This window comes from Eretmochelys imbricata, chromosome 2, assembly GCF_965152235.1.
Source record: "Eretmochelys imbricata isolate rEreImb1 chromosome 2, rEreImb1.hap1, whole genome shotgun sequence".
Lineage (NCBI taxonomy): Eukaryota > Metazoa > Chordata > Testudines > Cheloniidae > Eretmochelys > Eretmochelys imbricata.
The window spans coordinates 208,331,640-208,346,978 of record NC_135573.1 but is presented as its reverse complement, the minus strand read 5'-3'; the positions used below and the strand labels follow the sequence as shown (position 1 = coordinate 208,346,978).

The 15,339-nt window shown below is 40.2% G+C and overlaps 1 protein-coding gene across 7 annotated transcripts in view; it reads right to left on the bottom strand.

The window, feature by feature from the left end:
• Positions 1–2,045: 2,045 nt before the first annotated feature.
• The window catches only part of OSBPL3 (oxysterol binding protein like 3), a 136,714-nt gene continuing 123,420 nt past the window's right edge, over positions 2,046–15,339 (bottom strand). For all 7 annotated transcript variants that reach the window (XM_077811363.1, XM_077811365.1, XM_077811368.1 and 4 more), the window contains 5 exons: positions 11,190–11,334; positions 9,192–9,336; positions 8,404–8,530; positions 5,678–5,800; positions 2,046–3,789 (listed from right to left, as the gene is read on the bottom strand). In XM_077811363.1, coding sequence (XP_077667489.1) covers positions 3,693–3,789; positions 5,678–5,800; positions 8,404–8,530; positions 9,192–9,336; positions 11,190–11,334 — 637 coding nt within the window. In that variant the 3' untranslated portion in view covers positions 2,046–3,692. The remainder of the gene's footprint in view (positions 3,790–5,677; positions 5,801–8,403; positions 8,531–9,191; positions 9,337–11,189; positions 11,335–15,339) is intronic.

The window sequence follows — 15,339 nt, the reverse complement described above, 5'->3', positions numbered from 1 at the left end:
ACACACACAGAATGTTTTCAAGGCATTTTTCTTCCACATCTGAACCTATTTGTAATTAACTAAAGGATCAACAACTAGAGTCAGCTAGCAGTGGAAATGTGGTGTAAGAGAAACACCACAGCTCTAACTTTCTCAGTAGCTTTACCTTTCCCAATAGTTAATATTCATGCTGAAAACCTGGGAAGCATACAATGAGAAGGGACTGCCAGGTGCAATTGTTTTACTTCGATATACAAGAAATATTCTGGATTCCTTTGGTACCACAGTATAAGAACTGGCGTAGTACAAAATTAACCCATCTTCCTGATCTAGGAGTTTTGCCTGAAAGAGGAGTGAAGGATTAGGCCTGTGTACCGAGTCATTGGTAAAAATGCATTTTTGCATTAGCTTAGGTCCTAAATTATCCAGGGGGTCCCAAACTGTAGTAGGCTTACCCCTGGGGTACATGAAACATCTCTGGGGGGTGGTACATGGGAGAAATTGGTGGATTTTCTTATTTTACTGCATTTTCATAATAGGCTAGTCAGACAAAGCTTTAAAACTCTGTGGGAATTTGTTATATATAATACGGTAGTTAATTTACTTCAAGATGTACCAGTGAGAACAGAGATACACAGAACCCTCACCTCTAATCACCGTACAGCATGGGTTCAGTTGTCTAGCAACTGTCCAGTCTAACTGAGCTAGGGAATTTAGGGTTCCCCTCACCCCCCCCTTGGTTGTATACGTTGCACTATATCTGTACGCAACAGTGAAATAGGGACAAATGGCTAAAGACAGGTTGTTTTAAGAAGAACACACAAAGTATCAGTGAAGAGAAGGGTAGGGGTATGGAGGCAGCTGGTATATCTGGAAGGGGGTATGTAATAAGAAAAGTTTTAAAGATTTTAAATGGTCACAAATATCCCAAAACAGTATTGCCAACTCACAGTGCTCAAAAATAATGAGTCAAACTCCCCCTCCCCCAATCATGAGATTATCTTAGAAAATCATGAGATTTTAAAACAATGACACATTTGGGTTTAATTTGCCTTCTGGAGTCTGAGTTTTTAGGAGCTCGTGTTTTCAAGCTTTTCTCACAATCATGAGAGCTAGAAATATTCCTAAACCGACTCATGATAAAATTGTGAGAGTTGGCAACAGCCTGCTGCTTTGGACTCCATTAACTTACAGTTCTTGAGCCAGCTTCTGATTATTAATGAATTAAGCATATTACACAGATTTGGAGAAAAAAAAAAAAAAGCCAGACAGCATGCAGAAGGTATAATAATGGTCACATCTGACAGCAATGGTGACACTTGCTAATTGTGACACAAACACTTAAATACCACCTTAGTCCCTTCCTCAAATTTTCCTTGAGAATTTTCTTTTTTAAAGTTAATTTTGTGGGAAAATAATAGTGATGGAAAGATTCTATTTAGAATGCCTGGTAACTACTGACGACAGGGACAACTAGAACATAGAGATGACCTGGGCCTGCTGAGAGTGGGGGAAAGGGGGCAAAGTGAGGGCCGCAGACTTCAGCAGTGTTACTGAGCATGCTCATTCCATGTGAGCAAGCTCAGTACAAGCCAAGTAACCAATCTGGGGGGCATGTGACCCCCCTCCCACATCCCCCCTCTGATCTTGAAGTAGCAATTAATTCTTCAGACAGCTTTTGATTGTTAATGAGAAAATAAACTAAGATGGAGATGCAATAACGGATCGGACTGTGCAATTCCCACAACTCTCTCTCAAAACACTCCAACTATGCCCAGTGGATCAGTTTTCCTGTTGAGTCAGAAAGTCCAGATTTCACCTGTCTCACGCTGAGCATGTATTATTTAAAATTGCTGACTTTAAACAATTAGTGTGTCCTGCATCTTTAAAGGCCAGATTAAATGAAAGACAACAATGCTTAAGTAACATTGTGCAAATGAGAGAAAGGCTGATTTGCAAAGTGAGTTAAGCTCCTAAGGTAGCAGCTGTGGCTACGAAATCAGTGAAGTGGAATTGTAAAGGTGCTACCGGGCAAAATTAAATAATAAATTTAACTGACATCACAGAACAGTTTTAAAATGCAACTTTTATAGCACTTGTTTAATGTTATACATGATACAATAAACTTGCAGTAAAGAGATCTAATATTTAAAGGGTTTTCTTTAAGACCGCATCAGCACACAGTAAATTGGATGTTTTTCAAAGCTTTTGATCTCTCTTAAGTCTTCATCTCCCCTAGCTGCAACTTGCACCAATAATAAACTGGTTAAACATAGCAACAACTTTTGACTCACTTGTGTTTTAATTTGTACAATCTCAAAACCTCCACTAATAATTTACTTTTTCTTTTTTTTCTTTTTTTTCTTTTTTTTGCACAGTGGAAACCTTTCAGTGTTGTTACCACAGAGAGTCTCGCAAAAGGTTTGCATGCAACAGACCTAGAAAATGTGGATCAGGCTTGGGTTCTAGTATGGCCAGGAATGTAAATTGCTTTGAGAGTACAATTTGTTTTGCTACATGTGCTACTGTATTACTTTGATTTTGAGGGAAGAGGGAACACCCCACCACCTCCACTCAAATGTGCAATTTTACATTTATTTTCTGCTGTGGTTTGATAGACATACTTCTGATCTGCATGAAAATACTACCTATATGTACAAAGAGTACAGAAAAGAGATAAAACCAATTTAGTGCAAGACACTTAAATATTTATCTGAACACAACAAGCAGTTAAAGGAAGATCAAAGATTCCATACATATAATTATAAGGCAGATGGTCTTTTTTTTTTTAATACAAGATCTTAAATACGCTGCTTATAATAAGAGGTAGAATATATCAAAAATGTATTTAAGAAAACGTTACTTTAACACAATAATTTACTTTACTAAGTTTTTAAAAAGTATCCCTGTTTGATTTTTTCAGGTAAATAAAAGAAGTCCAGCTACGGAAGCAGAAAATTTTGTGCTCTATGTCTATTTTACTTACTGGAAAAGAGAGAAAAATCTTCTTTCATCCCGTCAGTGCTCAAGCATTAACCAAACCCTTTTTGGGGCTGTAAATTTGAAGATTCTGGGTGAGAAGATTTGGTGGTGATTCCTGATCTTCTAGTGTTACATGTAGCAGGGTACAATTGTCTAAGTAAGGCAGTAGAACCACAAATACAAGCTCACTATTACCTTTTTAAATAGGCTAGTGACAAGCAAATAAAAACAGGAATTTATTTAATCTCTACAGAAAAAAATAAAAAGGTTACTCAGACTCCAGCACCAGCAGACTCGCTTTGTTTCAGTAATTAAAAGCTGTCTTTCCAACCTTGGTAGCCCACTTAAAGTTCATGTAACCATGGCTTCCATTCATGTTTCTTAGCACAGCCAGGAGAGGCTGGTATTTTCTCCTTTGTAATTCAGTAAGGCATACATTAAATCTGAATTTGCATTATTAACTTTTGGAAAAGTAGTGTTAAAGCTTCTTTTTCTCCCCTCCCCAGCCATTAACATTCAATAATGTTTATTTTATTAAATAGTTTATAAAACCAGTTTTTTTATACATTCAGACAATCATGGTAACAATCAAATAGTAAAGAAATCAAATGAAGAAAATATATATGTCAAATTCTAAATGAAGCACAATTCTAGAAGGTACACTTAATGTATGAAGCTGTACACACACATAAATCAGAGAAACACAGATGAGCATCTTCTAAGGTCCTCTCTCACCAGAGAACAGGATTGTCCAGTTTGGAAAAACCAGGGTCTTTTCTAAGATCCATGTATGTTCCATTGCTCACCCAGGAGTCATCTGTGGATTTCCTGTCAAAAGATTAAATGATTTCCTGAATGTATAGCTGAACTTTGTACTTTTGCTGCCCTTTGGTTTCTTGGTTCTGCCACCCCTGTTTAGGTCTTGAGTTGTCCGATTTTCAGAGGTGGTAAGCACCCACAGTTTGCTTTGACTTCTGCTGGAATGGTGAGTGCTCAGTACTTTTTAAAATCAGGCTCTAGGCTTCTCCCTTGCCTCAAGGTTCACAGCCAACTTCCTGGAAACCCTTGTGAGAATGGTTTTCCTAAATGATCCACGATATTACTTTTGTCCACACTATGACTGTCTGAATCTGGACCTGTCTTTAACTTCACTCCAGGAATGGCTTATGGCAGTTATTTTTACGGTGGCAGTGCATAGAGGCCTCAATCAAGGGTCAGGGCCCATGGAGTTAGGCACTGTACGTATAGACAGGTCCTGCTTTGAGAAGATTACAATCGAACTTTAATCTAATGTAGAGCATTTATGCAATGGCAACAGCCATTTACTCTAAAATTATTTTAAATAAAGCCAGGTTTACTCATTTTAGAAGAGAGAAAATCCAAGTAATCAAAGGTAAACCCTGTATAATCCATATCTGAACTAAGGTTTGGGTAACAGCCTTGCTAGAGATTTTACCCTATTAATTTAAACCAAAGCACATGCACCACATACTCTTAGAGTAACTCTACCTTCATGTTGACCTGCCCTGGCTCTCTGTTAGAGCTCACTACCCTCATAATTACACTTCTACCAATATACATTTTACATATGTTCCATCTTACCCAATATTTAACCAAATTTTGTTTCTCCAAATCAAGGGGCATTCCCTCCTGCAATCTGCCTTTGGGGAATATTGAATAGATCAACAATTTCTTCATAATAAAGGATCTGGGGGAATGCACAATTAAACAGTACTTGGGTCTCTTACCTGCTACACTGACTGGTTAGCCCGCTGGAGGCAAAGCTTGCTTCCCTTTCGTCAAAATCATCAAGTTACCATCCGAGTTTACCCAATATCAGTTATAACTACTAATCGGGGTTAACTCATCCCCACTCCTCATACACACAAGGAATGTATTTTAGTCACCTCTTTATACGTACATTGGAAATGTTCCTACATTTCTCTCACAAATTCTCCCTCTAAAAGTAAGACACCTACCTCCACTGCAAAGAATTAATTCCTCATGAATCCCCAGGCCTTTTGTCTCAATAGATATCTGTTCTACTCTGAATCTGGCCCCAACCTTCTTACTAGATCCTGAACCAAGGACATGACAGGTAAGTGCAATGTTCTCTCCAACATTCACTTTTAAACTTGTAGTTGCCAAAGCCTGTGTTAGCCATTTTATGTTATGAATGCAAGGTTTCTCTCTCCCCCCTTATATAGACAAAACACATTCAAATGATGGAAGTGACTTCATTGCTTGCGTAAAGTGTCAGATTGCTAGCCCAGGAAACAAACCTGCTGCACATGGAATTCCTGTCGACTTCATTGGGAGGGCTATGCAGAGAGGGCTTACACAGACCAGGTGCCAAGCTTAATCCTTCCACTTCAACTGTGTGTCTTAACTCTTACTCAAAGGGATGAAAAGACAAGTTCATTCCCCAGGCAAATTCAATCTGCAGCCTTGGTATGGAGGCTGCCAACTGAGATTTGTTTTCCGGGATTACAAATACAAACAAAAAAAGTTTAGGGATGTCATGGGGAAGGGTATGTTTGCTCCTTGGCTACTAATCTAAGTCTGAAGCAAGTTTATATGGCCAGGTTCCAAAAAAACATGGTTGTAAAAGTTGACTTATGGAAATAATCACCCTCTGCCCCATGGTGGTACAAAGCCAGTGCTGTGACGCAAAAACTTCACTAAATTACAGTATTTGCCATTGTTTACATAGTACCTGAAAAATCTAGGTTGATGCTCCAGGTTGTTTTCTTCTAGAATCTTTCGCCTTTCTCTCTGCAACTGTTCAATCCTTTGCTTTTGCATTTCAGCTCCTTCAATATTCCCTTCCTCTAGAAACCTATAGTACAGCAATGATATAAGAGCCAAAGATTATTGGTGCTTCCACTCTTTGTTTTTGCAATGCCCTCTCATTGACTCCAAGTTTCAGAATCTGAACTCTAAGATCCTGCAGTTTGTAGTTCAGCTATTGTGAACAATTAAAATCAGCAGAGCAAGATTTTTCATTCACATAAAAAGAAAGTGATGCATCAAACCGGGAGAGGTTGCAAGCACTTTGGAGGACAGGATTAGAATTTAGATTACATTCAATAAAGACAAGTGCAAAGGACCATAGTTAGGGAGGAAAAATCCAATGCATAAATAAAAAAAAATGAAATAAATGGGTAGACAGCAGTATTGCGGAAAAGGATCAGGGGGTTATAGGGATCACAAATTGAATATGGATTTCCACCACATCTTCAACAATCACCGCCCGTCCATCAAACACTCTCTAGAACATTCCCACACCAGCATCATCTTCAACAACGGAATCCTAAGAACAACTACATACAAGAAACCCACTGATCACCACACTTACCTCCACAGATCCAGCAACACCAAGAAATTGGTTTCTACAGCCAGGCTCAAAGATACCACAGAATATGCTCCAGAGAGAAAGTCCAGGATACACACCTAAACACACTTAAAACTGCTTTCACCAAACAAGGACACTCTGCCAGAGAAGTAAATCGCATCATGGAATGGGCCACCCAAATACCCTAGGAGCATCTGCTTCAATACAGAAAAAAACACCTCACTGAGAACACAGCCCTAGCTGTCACCTACCCCATAGGGGTTCCATTGTGGGGTGGTGTCAAAGAATTACAATCCATACTTGATGGGGACCACATACTGAAAGAAATCTTTCCTGATCCCCATATTCCATCCTTCAAACCACCACCTAATCTTGCCAAGATCATCATCAGAAGCAAGCTCCCCACAGGCCAGGACACATTAACTGGAAGTGGCACCAGATCCTGCCAGAACAATAGATGCAAAATCTGCAGACATATCTCCACTGCTACGATGATTAAGGCTGCGAGCCTTTCATGGAAGTCTCGGAAGGCACCTGGGGTAGCCCTGGGGCCAGCCGTATTGGCCGCTGCTCTGGCAGCCCCAGGCAACTGGTCCCAGGCACTGTCCTGGGGCATCAGTCCAGGAGCCCCCTCCCATAGCACCTAAGGTTTAGTTAGGGGTATTTTTAGTAAAAGTCATAGACAAGTCACTGGCTGTGACATTTTGGTTATTGTTCATGACTTTTACTGAAAATACACATGACTAAATCGTAGCCTTAATGATGATCAGTATCCCCCTCCCCAACACTCTGTTCAATAACCATGGGTCCTACACATGCTTATCACAACACGTGGTGTAACTCATCCAGTGCATCAAATGCCCCAACAACTGTGTGGGTGAAACCAGACACTCATACAGAAACGTGATAAAAGACAAAACACCATAACACCCGGGGGTGAATACTTTTCACAAAGTGATCACTCCATATCTGATCTGTCAGTTCTCATCCTAGAGAACACCTTCAAAAGACAAGCCTGGGAGTTTAAATTCCTAACTCCACTAGACTCTAAAAATCATGGACTTAGAGATACTGTCTCCTTACAACAAATGTATAACACCCTGACTGCTAACCCTTAATTGCCTACTTCATTTTAAGTGGTCTCCCACAGCATGTGTGAACCCCTTACGCTTAACAATCTGTCAACTTGTTATATTTAGCTCAGGCACTCTGGTTACCTTCCCCAGACCTGAAGGAAAACTCTGAGAAGCTCAAAAATTTGTCCCTTCCACCAACAGAAGTTGGTCCAATAAGAGATTACCTCACCTATCTTGTCTCTCTCAAACTGAATATGAGTGAACAATGTGATACTGTTGTGAAAAGGCAAATGTCATTCTGGATTTATTACTGGGAGTGTCATATCTAAGATGCAGGAGGTAATTTCCCCTCCCCACCCCACTCTCCTCTCCTCAATGGTGAAGCCTTTGCTGAGGTACTGTGTCCAGTTTTAGCACCATACTTTAAGGAGGATGTGAATAAACTGGAGAGAGAGTCCAGAGGAGAGTAACAAAAATGATAAAAGGTTTAGAAATCACAGTTGTCTGAGGAAAGGTTGAAAAAATTGGGCATGTTTAGTCTAGATAAGAGAAGACTGAAGAGGAACATGATAATTCAAATATGTAAAAGGTTGTTCTAAAACAGATAGTGATCAACTGTTCTCCATGGCCACAGAATAGCTGTAGTAATCAGCTTAGTTTGCAGCTAGAGCAATTTAAGTTAGGTATTAGGAAAAACTTTCGAACTATAAGGGTAGTTAAGCTCTGGAATAGGTTACCTAAGGAGGTTGTGGGATCCCCAACACTGGAGGTTTTTAAAAATAGGTTAGGAAAACACCTGTGAAAGATGGTGTAGGTATACTTAATCCTGCCTGAGCTCTGGAGGATGAACTAGACCAGTGGCTCTCAACCTTTCCAAACTACTGTACCCCTTTCAGGAGTCTGATTTGTCTTGCGTACCCCCAAGTTTCACCTCACTTAAAAACTACTTACTTACAAAATCAGACATAAAAATACATAAAGAATAAGGAATATATATGCAGAACATGTTACCTTTGGTCTGGCCTAAATCGTGTGTCAGTAGGTGGTAGGAATGGCCTAGTCTGTGGGTCCAGTTCATTTAACTCTAATGCAAACTGTGTAAATCCATAACACTGTTCATAATCTTTAGGCATGGGATCTAAAAAGAAACATGTATAAAGAGTGCAAATTAGGCTTTTATCTTTTTTTTTTTTTATGAAGTTCTGCTATTTTAATATGTTAAGGCTTTAAAGCTCATACCACCCCAAATAGCTTCTTGGAATCTCAGTCAAAATAAATAAAAAATGAATACATTACATATTGCAGAAGGGCATGACTTCACAGCTTGATACCATTTTGGAGAGAGATGGGTGCAAACCACCTAACTTTGTGGGAGTTCATATTTGAATCAGATTGCAGTACTGAACTTTTTGGGCCCATCTTTAATTTCTAAGAACAGGCATCCACTAAACATCTTCAGAAACTTAAAAACATCCCTTTTATTTTTTAGAAATAAACCCCTAACACCTACACTTGCCCAAATGTGGAATTGAGACCCAAAATAAGGGGAATATAGTGCAGAAAGAAAAAAAAATCCATGATTAGTTTCTTTACCAGAAGTAATATTTGAGAAATCTAATTATACAATTTAGCTTTTCAGATTTAAGTTTTACACATTACAAGCAGAAGAGCAAATCTGTGTACAATAATAATAAACCTGGACCTAACATGTAGCGTGAGATGAGGTATGAACATAGGGGTAAATTCATTCTCAAGCAAACTTAAATTCTGCACAAGTGTTGATTATACTGGTTACTAACTTGCTCGCCATATGCAGGTTGGTGAAGACGGGGTTCCACAATATATACTCTCGTGCCATTTCCCAAAAAGCCGATGCACTACTTTCCCATCTCTGTCCATGACACTGCCTTCAATCTCATGCATATTAGGATTCCAATATTTTGCCTATAGTTAAAATGAACAGAAACAACATTGCTGCAAATTTGGAAGTATGAACTATTTTGCCATTTAGATATGTTATTGTTGTAGGACTCATCTGAGGGTGCTTTTTCTTAAAGAATAGCTATATGTAAGATCTGGGACACACATCCATTCATTTTCATCTACACTACACAGTGTTACAGACATCAAGCAACCCCCAGTAATTTTAACTAGTTGACTTGCAAAACCCCTTTAAATGTTTATAAAAATCTCTGAAAGTTCCATTTTTTTAAAGGGCAAAGTTAAGCAGAGAAAGGTAAAGCAGGGACTGGACTTTGATTTTACAAATCCCAAGGCAGAACCAGAGATGGGTCAGATCCATGCCCTGTTTATCTAAACTCCTTCACTTCTGCAAATTTGAGAGATTGATGCTCAGAGAAACAGTTCCACTTTTAGCCAGTTTACAATGCAGAATACTTAAGATTTGCAATACATCTCAAACTTTAAAATCTCAGTTCCAAACACGGACTGTATACAATGTCTTTGTAATTTTTCAGTTAAAAATAAGCATTTGAAAATCATTTCAGTGTTACCTAGAAAGTGACATAATAATCATGAAAAAAGAAAAGGAGTACTAGTGGCACCTTAGAGACTAAGGCATCCGATGAAGTGAGCTGTAGCTCATGAAAGCTTATGCTCAAATAAATTGGTTAGTCTCTAAAAAGAAAAGGAGTACTTGTGGCACCTTAGAGACTAACCAATTTATTTGAGCATAAGCTTTCATGAGCTACAGCTCACTTCATCGGATGCATACGGAGAATACTTTCCACAGTATGCATCAGATGAAGTGAGCTGTAGCTCACGAAAGCTTATGCTCAAATAAATTGGTTAGTCTCTAAGGTGCCACAAGTACTCCTTTTCTTTTTGCGAATACAGACTAACACGGCTGCTACTCTGAAACCTGTCATAATACTCATGGGAACAAATGAACACAAAAATGAAATTTCAAAGGATGTTTTACAGTAGTTTATTTTCTCCTGTTGCAGATGCATGGTGCATGCAACAGCACTTACCATGTGGATGGAAGGGATGAAACAAATACTTGCGCCAAGAAACTTAGATAAGGAGAACCAGGATTTAGGCAAGTATCTCAATATGATATGCAAAAGTCTCAGTCAGGTAGCAACCAGCCTAGTCAACAGATGCCTTGCTGGGTTTCTAGTTGCCATGTGCTTCCAAGAAGCCATTTTAACCCACTGCTGATATAACTTTAAATTGGATGGTCAGGAGTACTTCATGCCTCCTACTGAAGCACACGCCTTACACAACAGCCCAGCTAAGCTAGTGCTTTGGGTACACAAAAGGGAGAAGCAGAGTGCTGGCTGCTCAGCTGGAGTCTTGTTAGGCACTTGGCCTGTGAGTGCTAGATCTACAGCTGCTGGTAAAAGACAACTTGAAAGCAAACAGAACAGACTGCCCCACAGGGGCTTAGTGAGAGGCATGTGGGGAGTCACCACTAGTGGATACCTAGTGCCTGTCTTTAGTCAGAGGCAGCTGGAAAGTGCCCACTCTTCCCCGACCCTGGTGGTTTCTTTCCATACATCAGGAGTCTCCTCACACCAAGCAGCAACTTTTACTTTCTGCCTGGCCCTCCCGAATGAAATGCAATTCTTTTAGAGTTCGGTTCTCCCCCTGATGGACAAAAATCTCCAACGCACCTGTGTCAATTACAATTAGATCAAAGGGAAAATGTGATTCATAAGCAGCCCAAGGAACAAGAGTACCCTGCTGGGCATGGCTCTACTATATAGCATCCTCCTTACAGCAGTGCTCATCAGAAAAAGTATTAACACCACTGCGGTGAGTGAAAGTCACACCTTTATGAAAGTCAGTTTGCAGAGACAAGTGTCGTCATTCAGGTTTTTGATGATGATCTCGCCGTAGTGTTCAATCCATCTTTGCCCACTTAAGATGTTATGGATACAAGAAGTCACCTTATTCCACTCAAAATGGTCTCTGAAACTTAAAGCAAGATAAAGAGGTGAATGATGCCATCCCTAAAATAACCAATGAACTCATAACAATGACTAATGGAGGAATTTTCTTATTCAAAAATGTTAAATGAGTCTTCTCTCCCTTTCCCCTTTCCCTCCCTGCGGGGCAAGCACAATGACCCAGCAAGAAAATCAATTTCCCTGAAAAACCTTTGCACTTCTGGTGTAAACCATAGCACTGAATTCAGTTAGTTCTCTTAGCTCATCCAAAGTTAAAAAAACAGTGCTCGTATTGCATATAACAATTGATTAAGGGAAGAAGCATTAACGGCACAGAAGCTAGCAAACAGAGCTGTAAACAGGGGAGTTTCAGTGGGAGTTTGTATTGTGGTGCTTGTTTGGGGTTTGTTTTTGCTGCGGGTGGTGGTGTTTTGGTGTGGTTTGTGTTTCCCAGATTAACAGGATTTAGGTGGGAAGGCTATGACAGATACAGAGGCAGCAGTGGGAGTGACTCATGTAGAGGAAGACACAATGAAGATGACTGGATGTGGAAGCTGCGGTATGTACTTGATCCTGGAGGGGGTACGTCGTAAGAGTTTTGTCTGCATGAAATGCTGTCTGATAGAGCTGATGGAGGAAAAGATCCGAGGTCTGGATATGCAGGTGGAAAGTTTGGTTGAGTTTAGAAAGGGGTTCGAGCAGATTATGGAGCAAAGACATGAGGTACCTGAAGGGAAAAGCTCAGACTTGCAGATGGAAGCAGGACTAAGGAATTCTGAGGGGAGACTGGGTGAGGAAAGTGGTCAGTGGAAGCATGTGACTAAAAGAACCAGGCAGAGGAAAAGACAGGCTAGTGAAGGAGAAATAGAGCTCAAGAACAGGTTTGCACAGTTGGAAAATGAAGAAGGGACTCAGCAGGTAGTCACTGAAGGTGGAAGGGCAAGGAAGAAGAGAAGAGCGGCTAGTCCTATCAGAAAAGGGGACAAGTCAATGGAGACTACACCAAATATGAGCCCCAGGAGGATACAGGATGGGTTGAAGAGGATTACAAGGGAGAATAGGAATGGAAAGAACTTGCAGCCAGAGGGAACAGGGGATAGACTGCAGAATAGCACCGTCACCAGGAAAAGGCAGGTCTATGTGAATGGGGACTCCTTATTGAGAAGAATAGACAGGCCTGTAACCAGAGCTGATCCAGAGAATAGAAGGGTGTGCTGTCTTCCAGGTGCTAAGATACGGCATGTAGACCTGAAGTTGAAAAGGATCCTAAAGGGAGCAGGAAAGAATCCCCTAATTATCCTTCATGTGTGAACAAATGATACAGCTAGATTCTCACTGGAAAGTATTAAGGGAGACTATGCTAGTCTGGGGAAGACGCTTAAGGAAATCGAGGCTCAGGTAATCTTTAGTGGGATTCTGCCTGTTCCTAGAGAGAAGGGCAACAAAGGTGTGACAAGATTATGACTATCAACAGATGGCTCAGGGAGTGGTGCTATAAGGAGGGCTTTGGGATGTATGGCCACTGGGAGGCATTCATGGACAGAGGACAGTTCTCTCGGAATGGACTTCATCTGAGTAGGGAAGGAAATAGACTTCTAGGATGGAGGCTGTCACAACTGATTAAGAGAGCTTTAAAACTAGGAATTTGGGGGAGATGGTTGGGAGATGTCCAGGTAATCGCCACACTGGATTTTAGCATTGAGAGGGAAGAAAACAAAGTAAGAAAGGATACAGCCGTGGGTAGGAGAATGTATATAAGGAGGAAGGGCAGTGTGGATACCAGTCTAACAGGTCACACTGGGTGTAGAATGTTCATGCCTAATCAGGTACAGAATGTGAGCTAGGCCAAACAGCAAAAATGAAGATGTTTGTACACCAATGCGAGGAGCCTAGGTAACAGAATGGAGGAACTAGAGCTACTGGTTCAGGAAGTGAAACCAGATATTATAGGGATAACAGAAACATGGTGGAATAGTAGTCATGACTGGACTACAGGTATTGAAGGGTATGTGCTGCTTAGAAAAGACAGAAATAAAGGTAAAGGTGATGGAGCTGGATTGTATATCAATGATGAGGTAGAATGTAAAGAAATAAGAAGCGATGGAATGGATAAGACAGAGTCCGTCTGGGCAAAAATCACATTGGGGAAGAAAACTATTAGAGCCTCCCCTGTGATAGTGCTTGGGGTGTGCTATAGACCGCCAGGATCTAATTTGGATATGGATAGAGCCCTCTTCAATGTCTTTAATGAAGTAAATACTAATGGAAACTGTGTGATCATGGGAGACTAACTTCCCAGGTATAGACTGGAGGACGAGTGCTAGTAATAATAATAGGGCTCAGATTTTCCTAGATGCGATAGCTGATGGATTCCTTCATCAAGTAGTTGCTGAACCGAGAAGAGGGGATGCCATTTTAGATTTGGTTTTGGTGAGTAGTGAGGACCTCATAGAAGAAATGGTTGTAGGGGACAATCTTGGTTCAAGTGATCATGAGCTAATTCAGTTCAAATTAAATGGAAGGATTAACAAAAATAAATCTGCAACTAGGGTTTTTGATTTCAAAAGGGCTGACTTTCAAAAATTAAGGAAATTAGTTAGGGAAGTGGATTGGACTGAAGAATTTATGGATCTAAAGGCAGAGGAGGCCTGGGATTACTTTAAATCAAAGCTGCAGATGCTATCGGAAGCCTGCATCCCAAGAAAGGGGAAAAAATTCATAGGTAGGAGTTGTAGACCAAGCTGGATAAGCAAGCATCTCAGAGAGGTGATTAAGAAAAAGCAGAAAGCATACAGGGAGTGGAAGATGGGAGGGATCTGCAAGGAAAGCTACCTTATTGAGGTCAGAACACGTAGGGATAAAGTGAGACAGGCTAAAAGTCAAGTAGAGTTGGACTTTGCAAAGGGAATTAAAACCAATAGTAAAAGGTTCTATAGCTGTATAAATAAGAAGAAAACAAAGAAAGAAGATGTGGGACCACTAACCACTGAGGATGGAGTGGAGGGCAAGAATAATCTAGGCATGGCCCAATATCTAAACAAATACTTTGCCTCAGTCTTTAATAAAGCTAAAGAGGATCTTAGGGAAAATGGTAGCATGACAAATAGGAATGAGGATATGGAGGTAGATATTACCATATCTGAGGTAGAAGTGAAACTCGAACAGCTTAATGGGACTGAATTGGAGGGCCCAGATAATCTTCATCCAAGAATATTAAAGGAATTGGCACATGAAATTGCAAGGCCATTAGCAAGAATTTTTAATGAATCTGTAAACTCAGGGGTCGTACCGTATGACTGCAGAATTGCTAACATAGTTCCTATTTTTAAGAAAGGGAAAAAAAGTGATCCGGGTAACTAAATGCCTGTTAGCTTGACATCTGTAGTATGCAAGGTCTTGGAAAAATTTTTGAAGGAGAAAGTAGTTAAGGACATTGAGGTCAATGGTAAATGGGACAAAATACAACATGGTTTTACAAAAGGTAGACCGTGCCAAACCAACCTGATCTCCTCCTTTGAGAAAGTAACAGATTTTTTTAGACAAAGGAAACGCAGTGGATCTAATTTACCTAGATTTCAGTAAGGTGTTTGATACCGTGCCACATGTGGAATTACTAGTTAAATTGGAAAGATGGGGATCAATATGAAAATTGAAAGGTGGATAAGGAATTGGTTAACGGGGAGACTACAGCGGGTCCTACTGAAAGGTGAACTGTCAGGCTGGAGGGAGGGAGGTTACCAGTGGAGTTCCTCAGGGATCAGTTTTGGGACCAATCTTATTTAATCTTTTTATTACTGACCTCGGCACAAAAGGTAGGAGTGTGCTAATAAAGTTTGCAGATGATACAAAGCTGGGAGGTACTGCGAATTTAGAGAAGGACCAGGAAATCATACAGGAAGATTTGGATGACCTTGTAAACTGGAGTAATAGTAATAGAATGAAATTTAATAGTGAGAAGTGTAAGCTCATGCATTTAGGGATTAACAACAAGAATTTTAGTTATAAGCTGGGGACGCATCAATTACAAGTAACG